Source organism: Ictalurus furcatus, chromosome 7 (assembly GCF_023375685.1).
Source record: "Ictalurus furcatus strain D&B chromosome 7, Billie_1.0, whole genome shotgun sequence".
Lineage (NCBI taxonomy): Eukaryota > Metazoa > Chordata > Actinopteri > Siluriformes > Ictaluridae > Ictalurus > Ictalurus furcatus.
The window spans coordinates 28609298-28633775 of record NC_071261.1 but is presented as its reverse complement, the minus strand read 5'-3'; the positions used below and the strand labels follow the sequence as shown (position 1 = coordinate 28633775).

At 39.3% G+C, this 24478-nt stretch overlaps 1 protein-coding gene across 3 annotated transcripts in view; it reads right to left on the bottom strand.

Annotated features, from left to right (window-relative positions):
• Positions 1 to 24478, bottom strand: part of si:ch211-241e1.3 (laminin subunit alpha-3) — a 112205-nt gene that overhangs the window by 61518 nt on the left and 26209 nt on the right. Inside the window, exons 7-22 of one of the 3 annotated variants that reach the window (XM_053629659.1) lie at positions 23039 to 23154; positions 19040 to 19158; positions 18863 to 18953; positions 17652 to 17783; positions 16334 to 16387; positions 16102 to 16140; positions 14155 to 14289; positions 11299 to 11433; positions 11052 to 11189; positions 10669 to 10727; positions 9853 to 9952; positions 5643 to 5695; positions 4532 to 4637; positions 3846 to 3945; positions 3368 to 3524; positions 1521 to 1662 (exon numbers count right to left, since the gene is read on the bottom strand). In XM_053629659.1, coding sequence (XP_053485634.1) covers positions 1521 to 1662; positions 3368 to 3524; positions 3846 to 3945; positions 4532 to 4637; positions 5643 to 5695; positions 9853 to 9952; positions 10669 to 10727; positions 11052 to 11189; positions 11299 to 11433; positions 14155 to 14289; positions 16102 to 16140; positions 16334 to 16387; positions 17652 to 17783; positions 18863 to 18953; positions 19040 to 19158; positions 23039 to 23154 — 1676 coding nt within the window. Of the gene's footprint in view, positions 1 to 319; positions 453 to 1520; positions 1663 to 3367; positions 3525 to 3845; positions 3946 to 4531; positions 4638 to 5642; positions 5696 to 9852; positions 9953 to 10668; positions 10728 to 11051; positions 11190 to 11298; positions 11434 to 14154; positions 14290 to 16101; positions 16141 to 16333; positions 16388 to 17651; positions 17784 to 18862; positions 18954 to 19039; positions 19159 to 23038; positions 23155 to 24478 lie in introns of all 3 variants that reach the window. The other 2 variants (XM_053629660.1, XM_053629661.1) reach the window with 2 other exon arrangements.

The following is a 24478-nucleotide window of genomic DNA, read 5'->3' as shown; positions in this document are numbered from 1 at the left end:
CATCTATACTGTATATACAGACAGACAGACAGACAGACAGACAAGCATATAGAGTTACATCTATACTGTATATACAGACAGACAGACAAGCATATAGAGTTACATCTATACTGTATATACAGACAGACAGACAAGCATATAGAGTTACATCTATACTGTATATACAGACAGACAGACAGACAGACAAGCATATAGAGTTACATCTATGCTGTATATACAGACAGACAGACAGACAGACAGACAAGCATATAGAGTTACATCTATGCTGTATATACAGACAGACAGACAGACAGACAGACAGACAGACAGACAGGAGTACCTGGTGTGCCCCGGGTGCGGGTGACGGTGACTCGGCCGCTCACGTGGGCTCCGTTAGGGTTAGCGTAGCGCAGCAGCATGAGGAAGTGAGGAGGGTGTGTCTCATTGGCATGCACACTCACACACACTTCATTCTGAAGGGAGAACGTGAACATGGACACTCACACACACTAGCAGGTCAGGTGGGTCAGGTTATACACGTCAGTGCTCAACTACAGCTCCACAGCAGGGACTCCAGAGCCACAGGCCACTCAATGTGAACCTTCTTTAAAACTTCTCCTTAAATTCCTACTAAAAAACAGGCCCCGATTTCCCAGCATTCAGTGCAGGACAAACAAGCTCAAGCTGCAAGCAAAGTACTAGCATGAAGGCGTTAGCAGGAAAGAAGGAAAATCATGCAATCGTTGTATAAGAGCTCAGATGTGACTAGTCTAATATAACAAACTATCATAATAATCAACAAATATGTCTAACAACTCATTCAGGATTATACTGCAGCGCTCTCGATTCTGATTGGATAGAAGGTGCTGATTCATTTTCTAGCAAGCCTCTCTGTTACTGATCGGAAGGTCAGGGGTTCAAGACCCAGCACTGCCAAATCTACCACGGTCGGGCCCTTGAGCAAGGCCCTTAACCCTCTCTGCTCCAGGGGCGCTGTATCAAGGCTGACCCTACACTCTGACCCCGACTTCCTAACAAGCTGGGACATTCGAAGAGAAGAATTTCACTGTGCTTTAACATACGTGTGACAAATAATAAAGACTTCTTCTTAACTGAAGTTCCAGTTACAAGCGAATGCACTTGTGATCGTTTCCATAGTAACAGTATACACATGGCATTGTATAGCAGACACTTCATTAATACTAAACTGATTAAAAAACTGAAATGTCATTTAACAAAAAATATATATATATATATATGGAGAAGTTTATATAACGTTAACGGAAGGAGTCTCCAGCGTCAGCAGTTTGTGAAGCTGTGAAATTTTTCGGACACAGGATGTTTTTTTGTCTTCAAGAGAGTTAAATAAGGGACAAATGTTTACAGGTGCTGTAATGTACATGATAACGAAGTCATTTTGTTAGTTAGAGAATACAGTAGCTGAAAAAGGATCATATGAGTAGAAAAACATGGAAGAAGTAGCACAGGATAGTATGATGATGATGATGATGATGATGATGGTCAGTCTGCTCGTCACTTACAGCTGCAGTGAGAGTAAAAGCTCGATCCCGCCACCAGTAAGACTCTCCCGCGCACGGGCGTGTGCACGCCGGCGGTCATGTAGCGCATTACAACGGTAAAGGGACCAGAGGAGGTGACAACAACATACACCTCCACCTCTGGCTGAGAAGAGAGACAGGGTTAGAGCTCAAAAGCTTGATCATTACTGCACACGTTTAACTGCATTACAGGCGGTTAAAAAGCTGCGCAGTAAAGCTGCACAGATCTCGTCCGAGATCGAGAAGAACTGCTCTGCTCGTGATTAGTGGAAATGATTTCATCCAGATGATTTCCAGAATAAAAAAAAAATGTTTTACTGTAAACAAAAGTGAGGGATTCATTCCTCAGAGAATAACTGCAATAAAGCAGCATGGAATAGGATTAGTTCAAGATTGATTAAACATCAACCAGGCCTTAAAATACACGCTGTACAAAACAATACTGTATATACAATATTACACCGTACAGTTTATACTAGCATTTTTTATTTAAACAAGAGCAGTGTTCATTCATAAATTAATAATAAACATCTCATCAATTTATCCGTTTTCTTCATTCACCTAATCCACGGTGCGAGGCTAAGACCATTTTCCTTTGAAATGAATTCATACAATAATATGGTTCAAGGTAATAGATAGATAGATAGATAGATAGATATGGGAGAAAGGGTGGAAGGAAGGAAGGAAGGATGGAAGGGCCACAGAGAGGAGGGAGGAAAGAAAGAAGGGAAGGAATAAAGGAATGAAGGAATTGTAGAAAGATGTAAGGATGGAAAGGTGAAAGGAATAACAACCAAAAACAAACAACGAAACAAATAAACAAGGAAGAAAGGCTGGAAAGAGGAAGGAAGGGACAGAGTGTGTGCGTGTGAGAGAGAGAGAGAGAGAGAGAGAGAGAGAGAGACAGAGAGAAAGAAAGAAAGAAAAGGAAGGAATTGTAGAAAGATGTACAGTAAGGATGAAAGGATGGAAAGGTGAAAGGAATAGATAGATAGATAGATAGATAGAAAGGGTGGAAGGAAGAAAGGAAGGATGGGAGGAACAAAGAGAGCAAGGAAGGGGCACACAGGGGGGAGAAGGGAAGGAATAAAGGAAGGAAGGGATTGTAAAAAGATGAAAGGATGGAAAGGTGAAAGGAGTAAACAAAAACAAACAAATGAATAAATAAAAGAGAAAAAGGGTGGAAAAAGGGTGGAAAGAGGAAAGGAAGGATGGGAGGAACAAAGAGAGTGAAAGAGAGAGAGACCGAGAGGAAGAAAGAAAGGAAAGGAATTGTAGAAAGATGTAAAGATGAAGGGATTAAAAGTTGTAAGGAATAACAAATAGATAGATAGATAGATAGATAGATAGATGGGAAGAAGGGTTGGGTGGGAGAAACAAAGAGAAGAAGGAAGGATGGAAAAGAAAAGTGAAAGGAAGAAGAAAAGAAAAAAAGGGTGAATGGAAAGAAGGAAGGCAGGAAGGAAGGAATTGTAGAAATATGTAAAGATGAAGGGATTAAAAGTTGTAAGGAATAACAAACAAACAAACAAACAAACAAATAAATAACTAATCAGTGCTTGCTTTTAATGCAGTGTTGAATTCCAGTATTACACCAGTGCATGCTGTATATTAGCTGAAAGTCATGTGGTGTCTAATATCCAACACATTCGCTTCATATGAAAACGATTTCTAAAATGGACCACACTGATAGCTTGATTTCCTCTGTTAATAAATTCAGGCCGATAATTCTCCTCGTGAGGTACACGATTTGTCTATTTCTGTGTGTTTGTACATTTCTATCTGACTCCGATGAAATGATCTCACTACATCAGGTGTGTTATTGTTACCTGCGCACGCGAGAGTGTCGCGTAGCCTCTCCAGCTGAATTGTGGGAACTCGTTTGGGTCGTATCCGAAGCGCACGGGCCGGGCATTGGGCATGATGCCATTCTCTGCCTCAAACTTCAGATGATGGAGGTCAGGGATGTAGAAGCTGGGCTCTGGCCTGTGACACACACACACACACACACACACACACACACACACACACACACACACACAGTGGAGAGAGTGAGTGTTTCATCAGGAAGATAAAGTGACTCACACTAAAACAGCACAAGAGTGACAGAAATAGCAGCTGAGTGAAAAGAGCTTCATAAATCAGAAATGTCTCACTTCGGAGATGATGTACGTGTGTGTGTGTGTGTGTGTCATATCTTGTGCTGTGTATTCCTTTCGTGATTGAATTGCTGAAAGGATGGTCAGGCTTTGGGAAAGTTTAATGAAAGTGTAAAAGAATAAAACCGAGATGAAGCCCGGTGCTTACTCAGAGCACGTTCGGCCGCGCATGTGCTTCCGGCACCAGCACTGACCAGTCAGCTCATCGCAGCCACGCCCTACAGCCCCGCCCACATCGCACTGGCAGCCTATTAGAGAAAGACGATTAAACAGGTAGCTTCTCAGACATGTACACTCACGTACACTTCATAACGTGACCAGCGCAGACGACTCGCTCTGAACAAACACACAGATAACACAGTGTCGAGTCGAGTTTAAACGACACACACCTGGCAACCTCGGACTGCATATTATGGTCTGTCCTCAGGTCGCTCGGGTTGAAAGTCCATTAGCAAGTTCTCACGAGTTATACTTTTTTGGTTTTAACCGATTACAATCCCAATTTGAATAACCTTGCTCGTTTGACACTCTTCACTAACACCCAGAACTTTCATAAATTGATCTCTTCGGGTGTGAAATGTTGACCAGCAGGTGAGAGCAAAGCCACATTTACTCTGGAGAGGACAATAAAGTTCACTTCAGTTCAATAATTCACAAGAACACTGTGGCCTTTTTTTTAAATATATAACACTGCTTCTGGTTTACAGTATACTCGTGTCAGTATCTCACACACACACACACACGCACGCACACACACACAGCGAGCAAAGCTGAAGGGTGTGTATGTTTTGATTAAAAGATTACTGATTACTGCCTTCCACTCCATTCACTCACCCTGGCAACCAAAATAGTTCTTCTCCTGCAGCAGGAAGTAGCCGTCGTCACATGTATCACAGGCGTGGCTGCAAATGTTGGGCTTGCAGAAACATTCACCAGTTTTCTGAAATACAAAACACACACACTGCATCACACACACTTTGCCAAAGAATAACTCAAATCAGTTACTCATTTATATATTTATATATTTCGGTGAAGCTGCTGCGTGTGACTGAGTGACAATGCCCACCGTTATACGCGCTATACAAATTGAATTTTGCACAGGTTCCACAAAGCAGATTTTAGCTTCAAATAAACTTCGATTCTAATTTAAGACTAATTTTATAAAAAAATTAAAAATGTAATCACATAAATGACGTCATTCATGCTCATTTTACTGCAAGAAATACAATAAAAATACATCTTTTCCAAATGATGAGTGTGTATTTATCCTGCTGGTTCTGTTGAGCAATTTTTTGGCTGATTTTTTTTTTTCCTGCAAGTTTTTTGGCTGATTTGAACTTTTTTCTGCAGTTTTATTTATTTATTTATTTTTAGCTTATTTTTTTTCCTGCCAGTTTGTTTTTGGCCGATTTTAAAATGATAAAAAATAAATAAATTCTGCAGGGTTTTTGGCCAATTTTTTTTCCTGGCAGTTTTTTTTTGGGATAATTTTAAAAACTTTCCCCTGCATGTTTTTTGATAGATTTTTTTTTCCTTTCAGGTTTTGTTGGGCGATTTTTGAACTTTTTTGTTCCTGTAAGTTGAGGGTTTTCTTCTCATACATACATACACATGTATATATATATATATATATATATATATATATATATATATATATATATATATATATATATATATATACACATACATATGTATATACACATATACACATAAACTTTAGTCATTCTCACAGGTATACTTTATTTATGACAACATCTGGAATAATACAGGATAATATAATATTAATTAGATGTATAGGGTTGTGTTTAGGCTTGTTTAATGACACTGAATTTTGTTGTTTTTTTGTTTTTTTTTTGGCAATACTTATATTTCTCTAGATCTGGCAACCCTGACTGTAATGAAGTTCATTGTCTATAGGTGAACTAGCTTCATTAAACTCACTCACCTCATGACATTCACCCACACCACTCTGAGTCCCTTTAGCATCACACATGCACTCTGAAAAGGAAAGAAAAAAAAAAACATTTCACTGAGCCATTTATAAGACAGGTTAGAGTACAGGATGCATTAGAGTTGAATGTTATTCACTTTTTTTTTCATACATCAAACAGTTCCCAAATATTTTTTTTCGAATTACCCTTGACATTAGCGATATTAATATATAATTTGTTTTCAGATGATGATGTCCTTTCTGGATTACAAGCCTGTGACAGTACGCTGAAATATCTCATGTTTGCTTGCTGCTTTCTCATCTTTCTTACTGTTTTGAAATCCCACCAACAGTCAGTGATTCCTCACAACAAAATGTAGCATTTATGTTGCCATAAATTATCAATAAAATCGACTTAATTAAGTCAATGCTAATATAATAGTTGCTAACATTAGAAACTTTGCTAGGTGCTAGCTACAGGTTTAAAATGACAACGTAAACTAGCTTGCTAGCAAACTCGGCTACTGTTTTTCTCCCTAGTCCACAATAAAGTAGTTGACTTAAGGTTGGCTAGCTTGCTAGCCAACTTGTCTACTGGCCTTAATTACTGTACACAATATTATACTTAGTCTAATATTAGCTAGAACATGGCTAGCACTTCTAATATCAAATACCAGCTGCTGGTGAGATAACACTAGCTAAGCTAGTTAAGGTTAGCTTAGCAGTATTTCATGTGAGTCATGATGCGATCAGGTGATTACATTTAAGTTTATGAACTTGTGTTATACCTAGTTTGAGGGCATGAATAGTGGTGATGTGCGGTCAATGTTATTATTCTAGCACCCATGTGGAAAATAATGTCCAGAATCCACTGGATACGGTATTACCCTTATATCGTATGCCTTATATAAGTGTTATTCAAGTACTATGATGCTTACGTGAACATAACTGTACAAAAGGTCCTGTTTTCTTCAGCTCTTTTCACTGTCTGTATGTTAGCAAACCAGTCAAGCCTATTACTCTAATGAATTCATAAAAAGAACATCCTACCCTATTCTTTTGGTTTAAAATGGAGACAAGAGGATATGGACATCTATACTGAGGCAGAAAAAGCAGCAGATGAGCAGGGTCAAGAAGGACAGAGGAAGGTGGAAAAAGAAAGGTGGAGCTGGATGAATAGGCCCTGATTACCTGCACTGGCTGTCTATTCAATGCTAAAATAAATAAATAAAAGTGATCTATGTAGCACAAAGCAAACAACCCACGGATGAAACATCAAAGAGGAAAGAGAGAGTCATGGTTTATGGCTAGCTACACTTCAGGCTGATGTTCAGGCTCTCTGACAGCACTACACCCGTTCCACAAGCCATTAAATACACAGTATAAATATGACACGATTAATTATCAAATAGTATTGTCCATTTAAAGACAATTAAAGGTTTATTTTTCACATGGAGGACATCTGAGGAGACACCATCTTTCATGAACAAAGTTATAAATTAACTTAAAATTCCCTTTATGTGTGGCAGATGAGTGCTTGGTCAGCTTATCCTTCAAACTGTGGGCAAATTTTCCGAATTAACGGGAAAAAAAAAATGAAATTATTTTATTAATTCGATGACTTAAAATAGCAAAAAAAAAAAAAAAACAATTTCATAACTTTGACATAGTATCTCACGGCTTCATTAAGTTGTGGTTTCATTGAGATTTTTACTGAGAAACGTTAACTATAGGCAGGTAATTCACATAAATCTGAATTGGCGTAAGCAAGTTCTTAACCTATCTCTTAACAGATATAACTTTCCCTGCGTAAATATTAACATAACATTTAGACTCAAGTCACCAAATTTGAATACGGCCCCGGCAGCAGACGATGGACCAAGTCATTGTTTTCACAAGTACCACAAGTCCTACACGTCTCACGTCTTGGCATTCAAGTCCCAAGTCAAGTTACAAGTCTATCTTCAACTTTTCGTGTCCTAAACGAGTCATAATGCGCTCTTTATTCAATTTAAGTCCAGAGTAATAATCGGTATAATAAATTTATACAAATCATGCAGGCTTTTTAAAATTGGTGTCCTATATAAACTTTATAACCTCAGGGGAAATATATGAGTTTTTGAAAGATGCGTAAGTATAAAAACTTCATATGTCAGTTTCACACGAGACAAGATGTAGACTGTTTTTACTAAAAGGTACTCATCTATCTCAGTTGAAAGTCATGACCTTGATCAAGCTGATCAGTAGAATGTCAAGTCAGGACTATGAATCTACCTTATTCATAGTCCTGTAGTCATACTTTATGACTACTTTAAGCCTTCAAGGGTGCACTGTTTGCAATTTACATCTCAAATTTGTGTTTGAACAGAAAAAAAGGAGCAAAAGGATCTAATTTCAAAAAATAACATCTGTTGCCTGGGGACGGGGGTGGGGATGGAGACTAATAACCACTTATATAGTAATACCATGTGCAGTATTTCGAAATCCAATCCCCAAATAAGAGAGGTTTGGATTAAAAGCCAGGGAAATCAGCTTTAAAAGTCTCCCAGGAATGATCCCTGCCGCTGTAGCTGCAGTGACTAATAGTTGAAATGAATATAGAACTACAATACATCAAAAGACACAAAAAAATTAAACACTCTACAACTCCACACTATCTTATAATTTATTATAGCTTTTAAAGTAAACTTCATTCCAGATTTATTCATCTCTAATCTAATCTCTCAGATTTTAAGGAACGTGTCCACATAGTTATTTTGCTCATATCAGTGTCAGGATTATGGAAAGCTGCTGAAAGTCAGAGTTAGAATGACAGATACATGGCTCTTGAAAAAGCGCACGAATCAGCTTGCATGCTACAGGACTGGTGATGATTCGAATCATTTCCTGTGACTGGTTATGAATTGAAACAGGACCTAATCCTTACGACATTTCTCCTCTGACAATGAAACGGACTCTACAGGTCAGTGAGAGCAGGAAAGGAAGGGAGGGAACGTGATGAACAAAAAAACCTACCCAAACCACTGCGGGACATTTCACTGCTTCTCTAGTGCATGATGAGTTTAAAACAATGCCGTTTCTACTCTACTTTGTTTGGATATTTATAGTGTTAACATGCAGAAAGTACTCTGTTTCTCTCATAGAACTTAAAAAAGCAGGTCAGGCCACACACACGGACAACACTGATAGCAAACACTACACACCTCCAATAACAAACTGCAAGAAACATTGTGAGGGACTTGAATGTAAGTTAACATTTCATTTAGAGATGTGTGTAATGGCAGTCGAAAATGTAATGAATGGAATAGAATTTATTTGAAACAATACAAATGGAATAGAATTTATTTGATTCCAAAGCCAGTGGAATGGAATGAAATTTGAATGGAATAGAATTTATTTGAATCGAAGAGAATGGAATGGGATTTGAATAAAAGCAAATGGACTGGAACTGAATGAAATAGAATTTATTTGAATCAAAGCCAGTGGAATGGAATTGAATGGAACAGAATTTATTGAATAAAAAGCAAATGGAATTCAATTTGAATGGAACAGAACCTATTTGAAACCAAAGCAAGTGGAACGGAATGGAACTGAGTGGAACAGAATTTATTAGAACTAGCCAAATGGAATAGAATTGAATGTGATTCAAAGTCAGTGGAATGAAATTTAATTGAATGGAATAGAATTTATTTGAATCAATACAAATGGAATAGAATTTATTTGATTCAAAGCCAGTCGAATGGAATGGAATAGAATTTATTTGAATCAAACCAAGTGGAATGGAATTGAATGTAATAGAATAGAATTTATTTAAAAATCAAAGCAAACAGAATGGAATTAACTTGAATAAAAAGCAAATGGAATGGAATTGAACACAATTAAATTGATTGGAATTTCTTTCAATCAACAGATTAATGGAATAGAATTTCTTCCAATCAAGGCAAATAAAAATGAAATGGAATTCACTTTAAATGATCTGAATCAGGTCAAATATATAATTCCTCTGATTCAAATATAATATCATAATTAATATAATTTCATTTAACTTTTTTTAAATAGAATAGAATAGAATTTCAATCTTCTATTAAAACAGAATGGAACTGAATTCCATCTAATTGATTTGAATCAAAAGGACTGGAATGGAATTCAATTTGATTTAGATTTAAATCATATCAAATAGCACTGAACGGAATTAAGACATGAGTGAGTGTGACGTGGGACGCACCAGCACAGCCAGTTGGGTTTTCAGGATCCAGGTTCCAGTAAAGAGGTTTGCAGTGTTCACATTCAGGTCCCTCTACATACGGTAGGCAGATACATGCTTCCTGTAACACAACCGATTCAAAAAAAAAAAAAGTTTCAATAAAAATAATTTCTCAATTTAAAAAAACTTTATCAGCACATTTTTAATCTCTTTACTATCAGTCTCAGTTTGAGTGGAGCATCCACCATACAAGTCCTTGTACATGTTACTATAAATATGATATCATATCATATCATAGAACAAGCTATAGTGTTACTGATCAGAAGGTCATGAGTTGAATCCCTGTATCCTTAAACCAGGGGTGTCCAATCTTATCGGCAAAGGGCCGGTCTGGGTGCAGGTTTTCATTCCAACCAAGCAGAAGCCACACCTGAGTCTAATGAAATCCAAGCTCAACTGATTAAAACAGGTGGAATCAGGTGTGGCTCCTCCTTGGTTGGAATGAAAACCTGCACCCACACCGGCCCTTTGCGGATAAGATTGGACACCCCTGCCTTAAACCTTTAATGAGCTAACTGAATTACAGCCGAATCTATTGTCAGAGTTGTTGTAATAGAACAATAATCAACACCTTCTGACCAATCAGATTTTTACAGATTTACATCCTGCTAATGTATGAACACGTGTAAAGTGTGAACAGCAAGATTTATAAGGTAGTTAACTCATCTACTGACACGTCCTCTAAGGCCTCTACTGTCATTTGCAGTATTTAAGGCGTAAGACACAAACCTCAGAAGCTGTGAGAACACGTGTTAGTTACACGTGTGAGTTACATACCGTTAATGGATCCTTAGTGTCTATGTCTGACCCTGCAGAATTGCAGGAGGTGTCGAGGTCTGAAAAATCATCGCACACACAGACACACACTTTTAAATCATATGGTTTAACAGTGACTGAGGAGAAAAAGAAAAAAAATACACATTCTGGGTTTGCACACTAGTGTTAGCAGTGCACACTACAGTGTTTCTTCAGTAAATCTGCATTCCTCTGAAGGTGTGGACACAGAGCTGTCATGCAGAGAAAAACTTCATCCCAGACTCACATTCTGTCCATCAACACAATGCTAAGAATATTCCAAGAGTACGGCGCGTGATGCATGTAGAAACAAGACGAGCGTGAGATGAAACAATCCTGCTGTAAATATGCGGTTTTATAATTACCAAAGCAATCAGGAAAGGTCTGGTCGGGTTCGACACAGCGGTCACACCTGTGTCCTGTCACGGCAGGATTACACACGCACTGACCTGTCTTTGGGTCACATGACCCATCAAGAGAGCCTTCTCGCGAACAATGGCATGCTGGGAAGAAAAAAGTGATTTCATAAATCTTACACTGAACTAAATATCCGGATCATAATACAAAAAAGCAACACATTATTACATACGAAACAAAAGATACCACACGTACGGGAGCATGTCGGGTATGCGTAGTATCCCATGGCGCATTGCTCACACTGTAGGCCGATGTAGTTGGGTCGACAGCGACACTGACCCGTCGGTTCACATGAAAGATCATACACCCCAGGCCCATCACATCGGCACACTAAGGAGAGAATGTAATCAACCAATTCAATCCTGTTTATCTTCCTTAATTTGGGTAGTGTAGGGTAAGGTAAGATAGGGTAGGGTAAGGAAAGGTAAGGTAGGGTAAGGTAAAGTAAGGTAGAGTAGAGTAGAGTAGGGTAAGGTAGAGTAGGGAAGGGTAAGGTAAGGTAGGGTAAGGTAAGGTAGTGTAGGGTAAGGTAGGGCAGGGTAAGGTAAGGTAGTGTAGGGTAAGGTAATGTAGGGTAAGATAGTGTAGGGTAGGGTAAGGTAGGGCAAGGTAAGGTAGTGTAGGGTAGGGTAAGTTAAGGTAGGTAGTGTAGGGGAGGAGGGTAAGGTAAGGTAGGGTAAGGTAAGGTAGTGTAGGGTAAGGAAATGTAGGGTAAGATAGTGTAGGGTAGGGTAAGGTAGGGCAGGGTAAGGTAGTGTAGGGTAAGGTAATGTAGGGTAAGATAGTGTAGGGTAGGGTAAGGTAGGGCAGGGTAAGGTAGTGTAGGGTAGGGTAAGTTAAGGTAGGTAGTGTAGGGGAGGAGGGTAAGGTAAGGTAGGGTAAGTTAAAGTAAGGTAGGGTAGAGTAGAGTAGGGTAAGGTAGAGTAGGGAAGGGTAAGGTAATGTAGGGTAAGATAGTGTAGGGTAGGGTAAGGTAGGGCAGGGTAAGGTAGTGTAGGGTAGGGTAAGTTAAGGTAGGTAGTGTCGGGGAGGAGGGTAAGGTAAGGTAGGGTAAGTTAAAGTAAGGTAGGGTAGAGTAGAGTAGGGTAAGGTAGAGTAGGGAAGGGTAAGGTAATGTAGGGTAAGATAGTGTAGGGTAGGGTAAGGTAGGGCAGGGTAAGGTAGTGTAGGGTAGGGTAAGTTAAGGTAGGTAGTGTAGGGGAGGAGGGTAAGGTAAGGTAGGGTAAGTTAAAGTAAGGTAGGGCAGAGTAGAGTAGGGTAAGGTAGAGTAGGGAAGGATAAGGTAAGGTAGGGTAGAGTAGGGTAATGTAAGGTAGGGTAGGGTAAGATAGTGTAGGGTAATGTAGTGTAGGGTAAGGTAAGGTAGGGTAAAATAAGGTAGGGTAGAGTAGGGTAAGGTAACATAAGGTTGGGTAGAGTATCGTGAGAAAAGGTAAAGGTAAGGTAAAGTAGGGTAGGGTAAGGTAAATGTAAGGTAAAGTTAGGTATGGTATGGTAAGGTAAAGTGAAGATAAGGTAAGATAGGGTAAGTTAAGGTAAAGTAAGGTAGGGTAGGGTAAGTAGCGTAAGGTAAGGGTAAGGTAAGGTAGGGTAAGGTAAGGTAAAGGTAAGGTAAGGTAGGGTAAGTAGTGTAAGGTAAGGGTAAGGTAGGGTAGGGTAAGGTAGGGTAAGATTAAGGTAAGATAGGGTAGGGTAAGGTAAGTAGGGTAAGGTAAAGGTAAGGTAGGGTAAGATTAAGGTAAAGTAGGTAAGGTAAAGTAGGGTAAGGTAGTGTAGGGTAAGGTAAGGTAAGGTAGGGTTGGGTAAGGTAAAGGTAAGGTAGGGTAAGATTAAGGTAAGGTAGGTAAGGTAAAGTAGGGTAAGGTAGTGTAGGGTAAGGTAAGGTAAGGTAGGGTTGGGTAAGGTAAAGGTAAGGTAGGGTAAGATTAAGGTAAGGTAGGTAAGGTAAAGTAGGGTAAGGTAGTGTAGGGTAAGGTAAGGTAAGGTAGGGTTGGGTAAGGTAAGTAGGATAAGGTAGGGTAAGATTAAGGTAAGGTAGGTTAAGGTAGGGTAGGGTAAGGTTAAGGTAAGGTAGGGTAAGGTAAGGTAGGGTAAGGTAGTGTAGGGTAAGGTAAAGGTAAGGTAGGGTAAGATTAAGGTAAGGTAGGTAAGGTAAAGTAGGGTAAGGTAGTGTAGGGTAAGGTAAGGTAGGGTAGGGTAAGGTAAGTAGGATAAGGTAGGGTAAGATTAAGGTAAGGTAAAGGTACGATAAGGTAATGTAAGGTAACGCTAAGGTAGGGTAGTGTAGGGTAGGGTAAGGTAAAGGTAAGATATGGTAAGTAACGTAGTGTAGGGTAGGGTAAGGTAGGATAAGGTAAAGGTACGGTAAGGTAATGTAAGGTAAAACTAAGGTAGGGTAGTGTAGGGTAAGGTAAGGTAGGCAAGGGTAAAGGTAAGGTTCAAGAAGGAAAATTCAGAAAGGTTCAGAAAGGAAAAGAATGTTTACACAAATACCTACACAAATATTATTGAAGTTTGAAAATGTTAATGTCAGAACATTAAAGGCGCTTTAGTAAAACATTATGGCTTTTTTGGACTCATATCTGAAATACCTACTTAATCGTGAAACCACAGGAAGTTAGATGCTACATGTGTGTGCCTGTCATTTTGGAAGCATTTTAGGAAGCGCTCAATAATGACACACACATAAACTCAGCAAAAAAAAAAGAAACGTACCTTTTTCACGAGACTGTATTATAAAGATCATTTTGTCAAACCAAAATAAGCTTTACAGATCCTTATTGGAAAGGGCTTAAACAATGTTTTTCATGCTTGTTCAATGAACCATAAACAATTCTTGCATTAAGCCATTCTTTAGATTCAGACCCTTAGTGTCTTGAGTCACTAATGCTTTGAGAACAGAATATCATTGCCTCCGTACTTTTCCAAGTCTAGAAAGAAGTGCATTTTTGTACCAATACTGGAGATTTATCCATAGGTTGATTAAGTATTACAGTGTGAGTGAGTGAGCTGTGAGCTGGTTGGTTATGTTTATTAAGTCTGAAAGCTCACAGTGGCAGTACGGGAAGGAGTGATGGCCCGGACGACAGCGGTCACAGCTCTGGCCTGTAACCTCAGGACGGCATAAACATTGTCCAGACACACTGCAGATCTCTGGAACTGTACCACCTCGCTCACACGCACATGCTGCAAAGAAAAACACTAGCGTTATTCTCTCTTCAGCACGGTGTCTTAAAGAAAGTCATCATCGTCATCATCATTACTGTAATATTATTACATCCTCATGTGTTATTACAAACCTCATTGTTCCATATACATGTTAAACCTGAGACTTTCACCAACCAGGGGACTGAAATAATATCTGAGTGACTTAAGACCAAATGATTAATACTGTACATGTGGATCACAGAGTAACTGTTATTCTACCCTCATGACATTTTGTATTGTGCTAACATTTTAGAATCCATGTGCATTCGATGTCAATACAGTAGTTTTTATACAATAGGTTTTGTCTTTAGGGCACTACACAGGAAGTAACCTTGGCAGAGTGAGCGGAGTATAACGGGCATTATGCGAGCCAAGGAGCCGTCAACATTCCCTGCAAAACAGTCGCAGTTGGTGACCAAAACAATGGATGGGGGGAAAAAAAGAGGCCTCGGACTTTAGACCCGAGTGCTCTGCAGGAATAAGTACTTCCGAGAATTAAATAAATAAGTTTGGCAGAGCAGAGGAGGCCTGAGGAGGATGGGAATTAGTGCGAACGAGCCAATGGAGTGTTACAGCAAAGCCATTATATTAAAATCAAACAAAGGCTATTTTGTACTATTCTGGAGTTCAGCCCAGAGCAGGAAGTGTTTAATGTGCATTAAGTTAAAGAATAAAGTTTGTACAGAGTAACAGAGAGACAGGCATTAAGGTAGCGCTCAGGCAAAACGAGAGGATAAAGGAAGTGGGTGAAAGGAAAAGTAATTTGGTAAGACCTTAATAAATTCATAATAATTATCTGTAAGTTGCTAATGACTCCTTGTGAGCAGTTTAAAAACTCTAATAATGCCACATCAAGCCTAATATAATGGTCAAAATACATACAGAAACACTATTGAAATTTGAAAACTTTATCGAAGTCGCTTTGCAAAAAATAAATAAATAAAATAATAAAAATTATGCCGGCCATTTTGAAATAAAAATTGTTTTTTCTCGCAAATTTTGTCCAATTATCACGGAATCTGGATCACAGCATCCTGAGATAAATACGGACATTACTTGTTTCTTGGATTGTTGAAACGTGAGACGGTTCATCCACAACCTGCAGACTAACTTGAAGTCGTCACACAGGAAGTGAGGGCATATCTTAGCAACGCTTTTACATAGTGACACCAAAATTATATCTCACACACATATATATATATATATCGCAACATCACCTAAAGTTAACAAACAAGCTTTGAGTTTTTTTTCAACTTAGGAGGAATAATGAAATCAGGGATTGAGGCAATATTTCAGTAACTGGCTTCTGGTCTCACTCCAGCATAACTCCGGTGTAGCCAGAAGTGTTTGCCCTCTTTAATAATAATAATAATAATAATAATAATAATAATAATTCCTTAGGATTATATAGTGTTTTTCTAGGCACTCAAAGCACTTTACACTGTATAATTACTGCTTTTTAAAAACTGTTAATAAATATCAGAATTGCATTATATTTATGGTAAACAGGTTATTATTAGTTATAAAAGAAGGATGTCCAGTACAGTACATGGTAATATAATTAATACTTGTTTTACAGCGTGATTGTAAATAATCATGAAGGCATTATTGGAGATGCTTACTATTATACTTCATGATATTCAATCATTATAATATAAATCAATCATTATATAATAAATGCTTGCATGGAATCATTACCAACTTAAGCAATGATAAACACAGTTATAATGATTTATGAATATGGGCTTCATAGAATGTGTTACAGCAAATTTAAGTGATCAGCACACTCACGTTGACAGTTGGGCGCACCAAAAAACCCCACAGGACAATCTGAGAGAAAGAGATGTCATAGTTTTAACAATTTTATAAAATCCATTCGTTTAATACTAAAAAAAAAAATAAAATACGTTCAGGCTTTGAGAGCTTTCTCATAAAATAATAATAATAATAATAATTTTTAGCTCTTTATCTCCCAATGTAATAATCTCACTGGAGAGTAAAGTAAGATATGTCTGATACTTGCCAACAGCATTGCCAGTTGGAGGTGCAGGAGTCTTAATCAGGTGATCTATATACGCTGAAAGAATGAAGTAATTCAGTCACTGTGAAATCACGTGAGTGTTTCAATTCAACAGATGATGAAAAAGAGTAACTAATGGCATTCAGGAAACATGAATGGATGGGAGGTATATTAAAAAAAAAAAAAAGCTCCTGTTTCATTCTGTCAACAAATTCGGCGTGATATCCCTGTCATGCATTAATAAAGCACACTGCTCTTTATACACTTCATGTTAAATGATGTTTATTTCTGTGATATTTATGTTTATTTCTATGGTGAAAATTATGCTGTTGTTGTCTTGCAGGCCCTCAGTAGTTTTGAGTCGACCTTCATCATTATTATTATTATTATTATTATTATTATTATTATCATCATCCAGCTAAAAAACTAATCTTTTTACTTTACTTCAAGACTACTTATTATTTGCATTATTCATTAATATTTTAACAGTTTATTCATTTTCAACCTTAATGAGTAATTAAGCGGTATTTTTTGACCCATATTAAACACGCACTTATTCCCATTGCTTACTCGTTTACTTGATTTGTCTCCGTCTATTTTTAACGTGTTTTACATTTTCCGGCTGTACGTCCATCCATCTTCGTGTGATGTGTCAAGAACGAGGGATCGAATGTTTATGAGATTAATCTGGAATTACAACATCACTGCAACCAGCAAATGAACTAATTCGATTTCGGAATTGATCCAAACAGGGTCAAGGTCACAGCGAGGTCAAGTGTCTGGAATGGCTTCCAAGCTATTCGAAGTAGATTTGACAAATTAGTAACAAAAAAGGACTAGACTTGGCATTAGCATCGAGTTCTACTTGCTTGTCCTCTACTTTCCTTTACTTTGTGTCTTTGGAGAAAGCCAATAAAGCTTTAACTTAAAACCTAGAGCCTTTAAGTAGACCGTTTTTAGAGAGCTAAAGCCATTAATTCAAACAAAACCCTTGATGAACCCTTTTCTTTTTTTAATAAGTGTACATTATTAATTTAGACAATGTGAAATTAATAATTAAAACAGCCAGTGTAGAGAGCTTAAGGTGGATGTAATTAAAGCTGGCCATCTACCTCTGGTTTTGTAACTGAATTACAGAACGTGACCCAGCTCCTATAAACAGATTTCCTCTGAAGTTATATTTAGAGCATCCGCAATCAGAGCTTTGGGTCTGTTTCCGTTCCTGGATGGCTTAGTGCAAAGTCTTGATTATAATCAAGACAGGAAATCTAGCAATCAGCCATTTGGCAGCAGTGATTAGGAAGTTTCATTAAAGACGTACGAGTGCATTGTGGGTAATCGTGGTAGCCTCTGGCGCAGCGATCGCAGTGGTCTCCAGTGTACTGAGGTTTGCATAGACACTGTCCTGAACCCATCTCACAGCCGCTCGTAGTCCTGTCGTCACACCTGCAAGCTGTCTCAGACACATCAAAACAAATTTAGGACAAAGTTCTGGAAAACTATCCATCAGGGTTTGGTTACATTATAAAAAAATATCTCAGAAATTGAACTTCCTGTAGAGCGCCGTAAAATCCTTTATTGAAAATGGAAAGTATACGGTACAACCACAACTCTGCCTAAAGGAGAGTCCACCAAAAACTCAGAGAAGTACGGTGTCACTCAGAAAAGCAACCCAGAAGCCAAGGATCTCTCTCAGAAGCCAAAACTCTCCCAGAGCCAAGATCTCTCCCAGAAGCCAAAACTCTCGGTACGTCTCAATCAGCTCCCTAGTTCAGCCGTCAGGGCACTGATCAGCGAGTCAGCCATTTTAACGGCTGTCTCGATCGCAAAGTCCTTCCGGTGCACCGGAACGTTCGCGCCCTAAAATATTCCACAATGCACCTCAAAAACCAGAGGGCGTCGATGCTCACTTAGTTCCCTTACTGGAAATGATGTCATATTTTCTGAAGGAAAAAAAAAAAAAATGGAGGACGAACTTCGTCTGCAAACGTAAGTAGCATGTTCTTATTGTTGTATCTCTCAAACGATTACTCACGTTAGTGGTTTTTAACCTTATTTGACGTTCTATATACGGTTTGCTTGAGTCTAATGACTTAAGTGATTAATTCATTTATTTCTTTTTTAAACATACTACCTTGCCTACGATCCTGCTTCATGTGCCATGACATTGAGCTAACAAATTTATCCGTACATCGAAAAACTATACACTATATCAAAGAGACTTTAATACATTCAATACATTTAATACTTGCCCTTCAGCTTCTTCAAAATAAATGTAAGCCAATATTGTGATAACATATTAACTGTTATATTAGTTGTATGATTAGGATATTTCAACATTTGTCCAGCTAATATAGATAAAGACATTTTACTGAAGAAAAAAATGAAAGACAAATATTATAGAATATTATATATCAAGCACTAAAAAACGCTAAATGTCCTTTAGAGGACCGTCTAAAAGCTCAACATGACCCATCATGTATTCGGATTCAGAGGTAAAGTGATTTAACGGTAGAAAGCACCGATACGTACGTATGCAGCCTGTAGGAGACTCTGGAGGGACGCCATGGGGCCTGTAGTAACCCTCAGCACACACTTCACAATTCACCCCGGCGGTGTTATGCTGAAACACGATATTGAAGATTAAACAGGATTTGAAACACATGAACGCACTTTTTTTTTTTTTTTTTAAGACTTCAGGATTCCTACCTGGCAGTTAATGCACACGCCTCCACCGTCATACCTGCCGTGTATGTTCAAACTTGCTCTCCTGCGCTCCACCTCGGCATCATAATAACAGTCAGTGGCATGCGAATGGCATTGGCAAGCTGCACGGGGGGGGGACAAACAACAACAACATGCTCATGCTCATCCACAAACATGTCCACAGGACCACACAGTCAAGACTGAAATCATCTGGAATAATGAGGGTTTATAACGCGTTTCACACCTGGACCCTGGATCTCTGACCTGATTGAGCACATCTGGTTTCACTTAAACATTATACTTAAGGGATACTTGATTAGACGTTGAGCAGAATTAAAAACATTTTTCAATCCATACTTAAATATCCGTAATTAACAGGTCCTTAAGATTAAAAAGTAAATGATTTCAGCTGAACTTAAGTTCCCCCCCCTCCCCCACACACACTCTCGACTCATCTCATGTGAGGTGTCGGGGTTACGAGTTTGCATTTGTGCTTCTTAAAAATCGTGCAAATGAGACCAATAAGCATGGATATGGAAAAATACGTTTGGTGGCCTGGGAAAACCCTTCACATGCTGAAATTTTGACATTCATATAATTAATTATATGCCCTGCGATGGATTGGTACCCCACCCTGTACCCGATGTTCCCTGGGATAGGCTCCAGGTTTCCCCGTGACCCTGAAGGAAGGATAAGCGGTATAGAAGATGGACGGACGGATGGCTGGATAATTGACTATATATTGTTTTGTAAAAGATCAGATTTGACAGTAATTTAGGGGCCATTTTCATTTAACTGCCACCTTCTAACCATTTCTACACCATCCTGCTGAAATACAAAGTACATTATATTATCAAGCGTACCCGGAAGACCCACTGAGAACAGCGGTTGTGTCTATTCTAGATTCCATGGAGGCCAATCAGAATGTAATAGGACCCACTCGTAATGGCGGTCACACTCTTGACCTGATCCTAACATACGGATTAAATACAGAAAACATTGTAACACTTCCGCAGTCAGAAGCTAACTCGGACCATTATCTCATCTCGTTTTAATTTGCGTCTTGATCATAACATATGCACCTCGCCACGCTACCACATCACGCGTACATTCACGTCTGCTACTGCACCGAGTTTTATCAATAACCTCCCAGAGATCTCCGCTATGATCGGATTAACGTCTGATCCCAAAGAACTTGATCAGGCGCGTAAACGCTTAGAGTCACTGTTCCACTAGACGCTAGATAAGGTAGCTCCACTCAAAAGAAAAATAATTAGAGAGAAAAAGCTAGCACTCTGGTGTAACGATCAAACGCGTACCTTAGAACGTAAATGGTAGTATGGTCAAACCACATTGGTAGTATTTCAAACAGCATGGAAGGACAGTCTCGTGAACGATAAAAAAAAAAAATCCCTTAGTGCAGCTAGATCAGTATGTCTCTACCCTGATTGAGGATAACAAAAATAATCCTATCCAATTCCGAAAAAGTTGGGACAGTATGGAAAATGCTAATAAAAACAAAGAGGAGTGATTAGTAAATGTACTTTGACTTGTATTTAAACAAAAAATGTATGAAGATAAGGTACCGTGTTTGATGTTTTACCTAGTCAACTGCATAGTTTTTTGAAGATAAAGGTTTATTTTGAAATTGATGCATGCAACACGTTCCAAAAAAATTGGGACGGGGCAATTTAGGACTAATAGCACTGTGACAAGTTGAAATAAGAAGAAGATGATGTGAAACAGGTGAGGCAATCGTCTAATCATAGTATATAAGGAGCCTCCAAAAAAGGTCTAGTCCTTCAAGAGCGAGGATGGGTCGAGCCTCGGCAATCCGCCAACAGATGCGTCAGTGAATAATCCAACACTTTGAGAACATTCTCCAAAGACAAACCGGTAGGATTCTGGACATTTCACCTTCTACAGTGCAGAATATAATTAAAAGATTCAAGGAATCCGGTCAAATCTCGGTGCGTAAAGGGCGAGGCCGAAAACCGCTTCTGAATGCGTGTGATCTCCGATCCCTCAGACATCACTGTCTTAAAAACCGTCATGAGTCTGTAATGGATATCCTGACATTAGCTCGGGAATACTTTGGTAAACGTTTGTCAGTCAACACCATTCGCCGCTGCATCCACAGATGCAAGTTAAGGCTTTACTATGCAAAGCAGAAGCCATACACTAACACTGTCCAGAAGCTCCGCCCACTTCTCTGGACTCGGTCTCATCTGAGATGGACAGTAGCACAGTGGAATCGTGTTTTGTGGTCCGACGAGTCAAGTCGTGTTCTCCGGGTCAAAGAGGAAAAGGACCATCCAGGCTGTTATCAGCGTCAGGTTCAAAAGCCAGCGTCTGTCACGGTATGAGGGTGTGTCAGTGCACATAGCATGGGTAACTTGCACATCTGTGAGGGTATCATTAATGCAGAAAAATTATGTACATGTGCTGCCATCCAGAGCAGCACAACGCCAAACCACATTCTGCCCGGATTACAAACGGATGGTTGCGTAAGCAGAGAGTGCGGGTGCTAGCATGGCCTGCTGCAGTCCTGACCCGTCTCCCACTGAGAACATGTGGTGCATTATGAAGCGCAAAATAAGTCAACGAAGGCCATGTACAGATGTGCAGCTGAAGAAACGCATAATGGATGAATGGGGGAAAATTCCACTTGCTAAACTTAACCAGCTGGTGTCTTCACTCAGCGTCCAAACGCTTAATAAGTGTTATTAAAAGAAAAGGTGATGATGCACAGTGCTAAACAGTCGACTGTCCCAAGTGTGTTGCAGTCAGTTGATTTCTGTCATCCGCACGTTGGGCTATTTACACGTTGGTTAACACGAGTCCACCTGCATTACGCACAATGCCTGCGGATAGCTGTCCAGCGTGATGCAGCAGTGCTTTAGTCTTTTATTCCGTCCAGCTTTCTCACTTCCTCATCTGTAAACTCTGCTCCAAGAGATCAGCTTCCACGTGCTAATACCACCATCAACGCCACCGCGCTCGTCATCTCGTAGATCGTTAACTAACGTCATGTGGCCATGTTGCATTCTGGAACTTTAAGCCCAACGTATACTGTTTCCACTACTTCTCATTAGTATGATGTTGAACATCGCTTGTCACATGTCTTTAGGAGATCTAGGACATCAGAGCGATGTACAGCCTCTAGATTCTCACAGGAATAATGAATATACTGCATCAACCAACAAATCAACACCGGAGTCAATAAACACCTCACATATCTTTCAATATAAACATATTTAATGTGTCTCAGGGTGGAGTTTTCTTTCAAGTTGGGGTTTTTTTTTTTTCTACCCTGAAGGTACTCAGCCAGTGGAAAGATGACTGTCGGGGCTCAGTGTGCCAAAACAGACCTGTGCGTTCTTGCACTAGTCCGGATTAAACACTGTGTCTGAGTAACACTGCTTAGAGCGAGAAAAACCCAGCATAATTTCATCTTACACCACACACACACACACACGGAGACATGTACAGCAGCGTTTATATAAGTAAGAAATTAGCCATTTTGTCTGCTGCATACAGAAAATAATGATAATGATAACGAGTCTTTATTGATCACATATACATATGCAGAGTGAAATTCTTTTCGTCGCATACCCCAGCATGTCAGGAAGCTGGGGTCAGAGTGCAGGGTCAGCCATGATACAGCGCCCCCTGGAGCAGAGAGGGTTAAGGGCCTTGCTCAAGGGCCCAACGGTGGCAGTTTGGCAGTGATGGGGCTCGAAACCCTGACCTTCCGATCAGTAACCCAGAGCCTTAACCGCCAAGCCACCACTGCGCCCCAACAACACAATATAACCAACAAAGCAAACCCAAGTTTACATTGGGTGGTGTGATAAGGAACCAATAATTAAGCAGAGTGAATTATCTTCCTATAACAGCATGTCCCTGAAGGTCTGAATTTAAAAGAAATAACAATAATAAATACAATAATGAAATCAATAAATAAACCAAATCTCATCCGCGATAGAAACTGAAACTTACGCTCGCACTCGTTTTGACTGTCGGTCGTCGCCACACGCCACGCCTTCTGGTGGTATCCAGGGCAACAGCGATCACATGACTCACCGCAGGTGTTGTGCTGACACTCGCACTGAAGTCTGAAGAGACACAGGATAGTTTCTGGACATCATTCTGTCTGTAAAACTGTTCATATGAGAAAACGTTCGACGGTTTATTAGTCTGAGACGGTGCCAAATTCCTCAGACCTTTCATTTGAATTTGGCAGCATTACAGACTACAACACGTGTTTTTCACCAGGAGACATGTACAAAAACCATCCAGAAATGTAGAATTAAAATTCCAGAGCTTTTGATCAGATGGGAATTTGGTTCGCAGGTTGGCTAAAATCCCAAAGCATCAAAGATAAAGACAGACAGTTTTCATATTTTCATAGCCAGGAGGCAAACTTCAAACGAATTCCTTTCTAAAAGACTGCGTCCTGCACCGTTAAAGCACCGGCTATGCTCTATTAACCCCTGAAAATCCAAACGTCTTACTCGGTTATTCATATCGAAGCGCGTTTAACCCTGCGCTCACGCTAGCGTGTCGATTGTAGTCAAGTCTCTCCTGGGCGTCTTTACTGTACACCAAACAAATGACAGAATAGCGATTAGATAAGGAAAGATAAATCTGTGTGAAACGTATTAAGTGCTTTCTCTCGGATCCTAATGCCAGTCTTAATGAGCGTTTTATTAAAAGCAGCACATTTGGAGCATTAAACCTAGAGATAAAACACTCACACAGAACATTAGTATTAACCTTTCTGATTAGATCTTTCTGATTAGATTGTACAAATAAAATAATAAAATAAAACTTAATTCGCCATTTAATAATAAACATTTCTCTATTCACTTAGACCTGTTCATTGGTTGGAATTTTTATGGTTATGAATTATGGTTTTGAAACGTGCCTAATTTTGTTTTAAAGGTCTCATACAGTAGATTTCCATGCATCCGAGGTCAAAAAAAAAACACTTTAACGTGCTCGTAATTTAAACTGAAGCATTATTACCTCCGTAGTGTCAAGAAACGACTCGTTAAATGATTCGTTCAAAAGGATTCATTCGAAACTCCTCCTTTCAGAGAGCATACTCTGCTCTGATTGGTCAGATGTCCCAGTCTGTTGTGATTGGTCTACCACTGTCAGCGTGTGTCGAAAAGGAAACGCCCACTACCGTAACGAGTATCAGCTCCGTCTGTCAGCGAGCGGCCGATGAAGACCAGAGGCGGGGCTTTTTATTTATTTATTTATTTTTACAAACCTACGTAGGTTAGTACTGGAAGTAAGTCTGGAATCACTAACGACTCGATTCAGCTGTTCAGAATCGGTTCCTTCTTCTGGGAGTCGATAACTCCGTTTGTCCTGCGTTTTAATTTTTGAAACTTTTTACATTCACGAACAACTACGTGAATAACACACTAC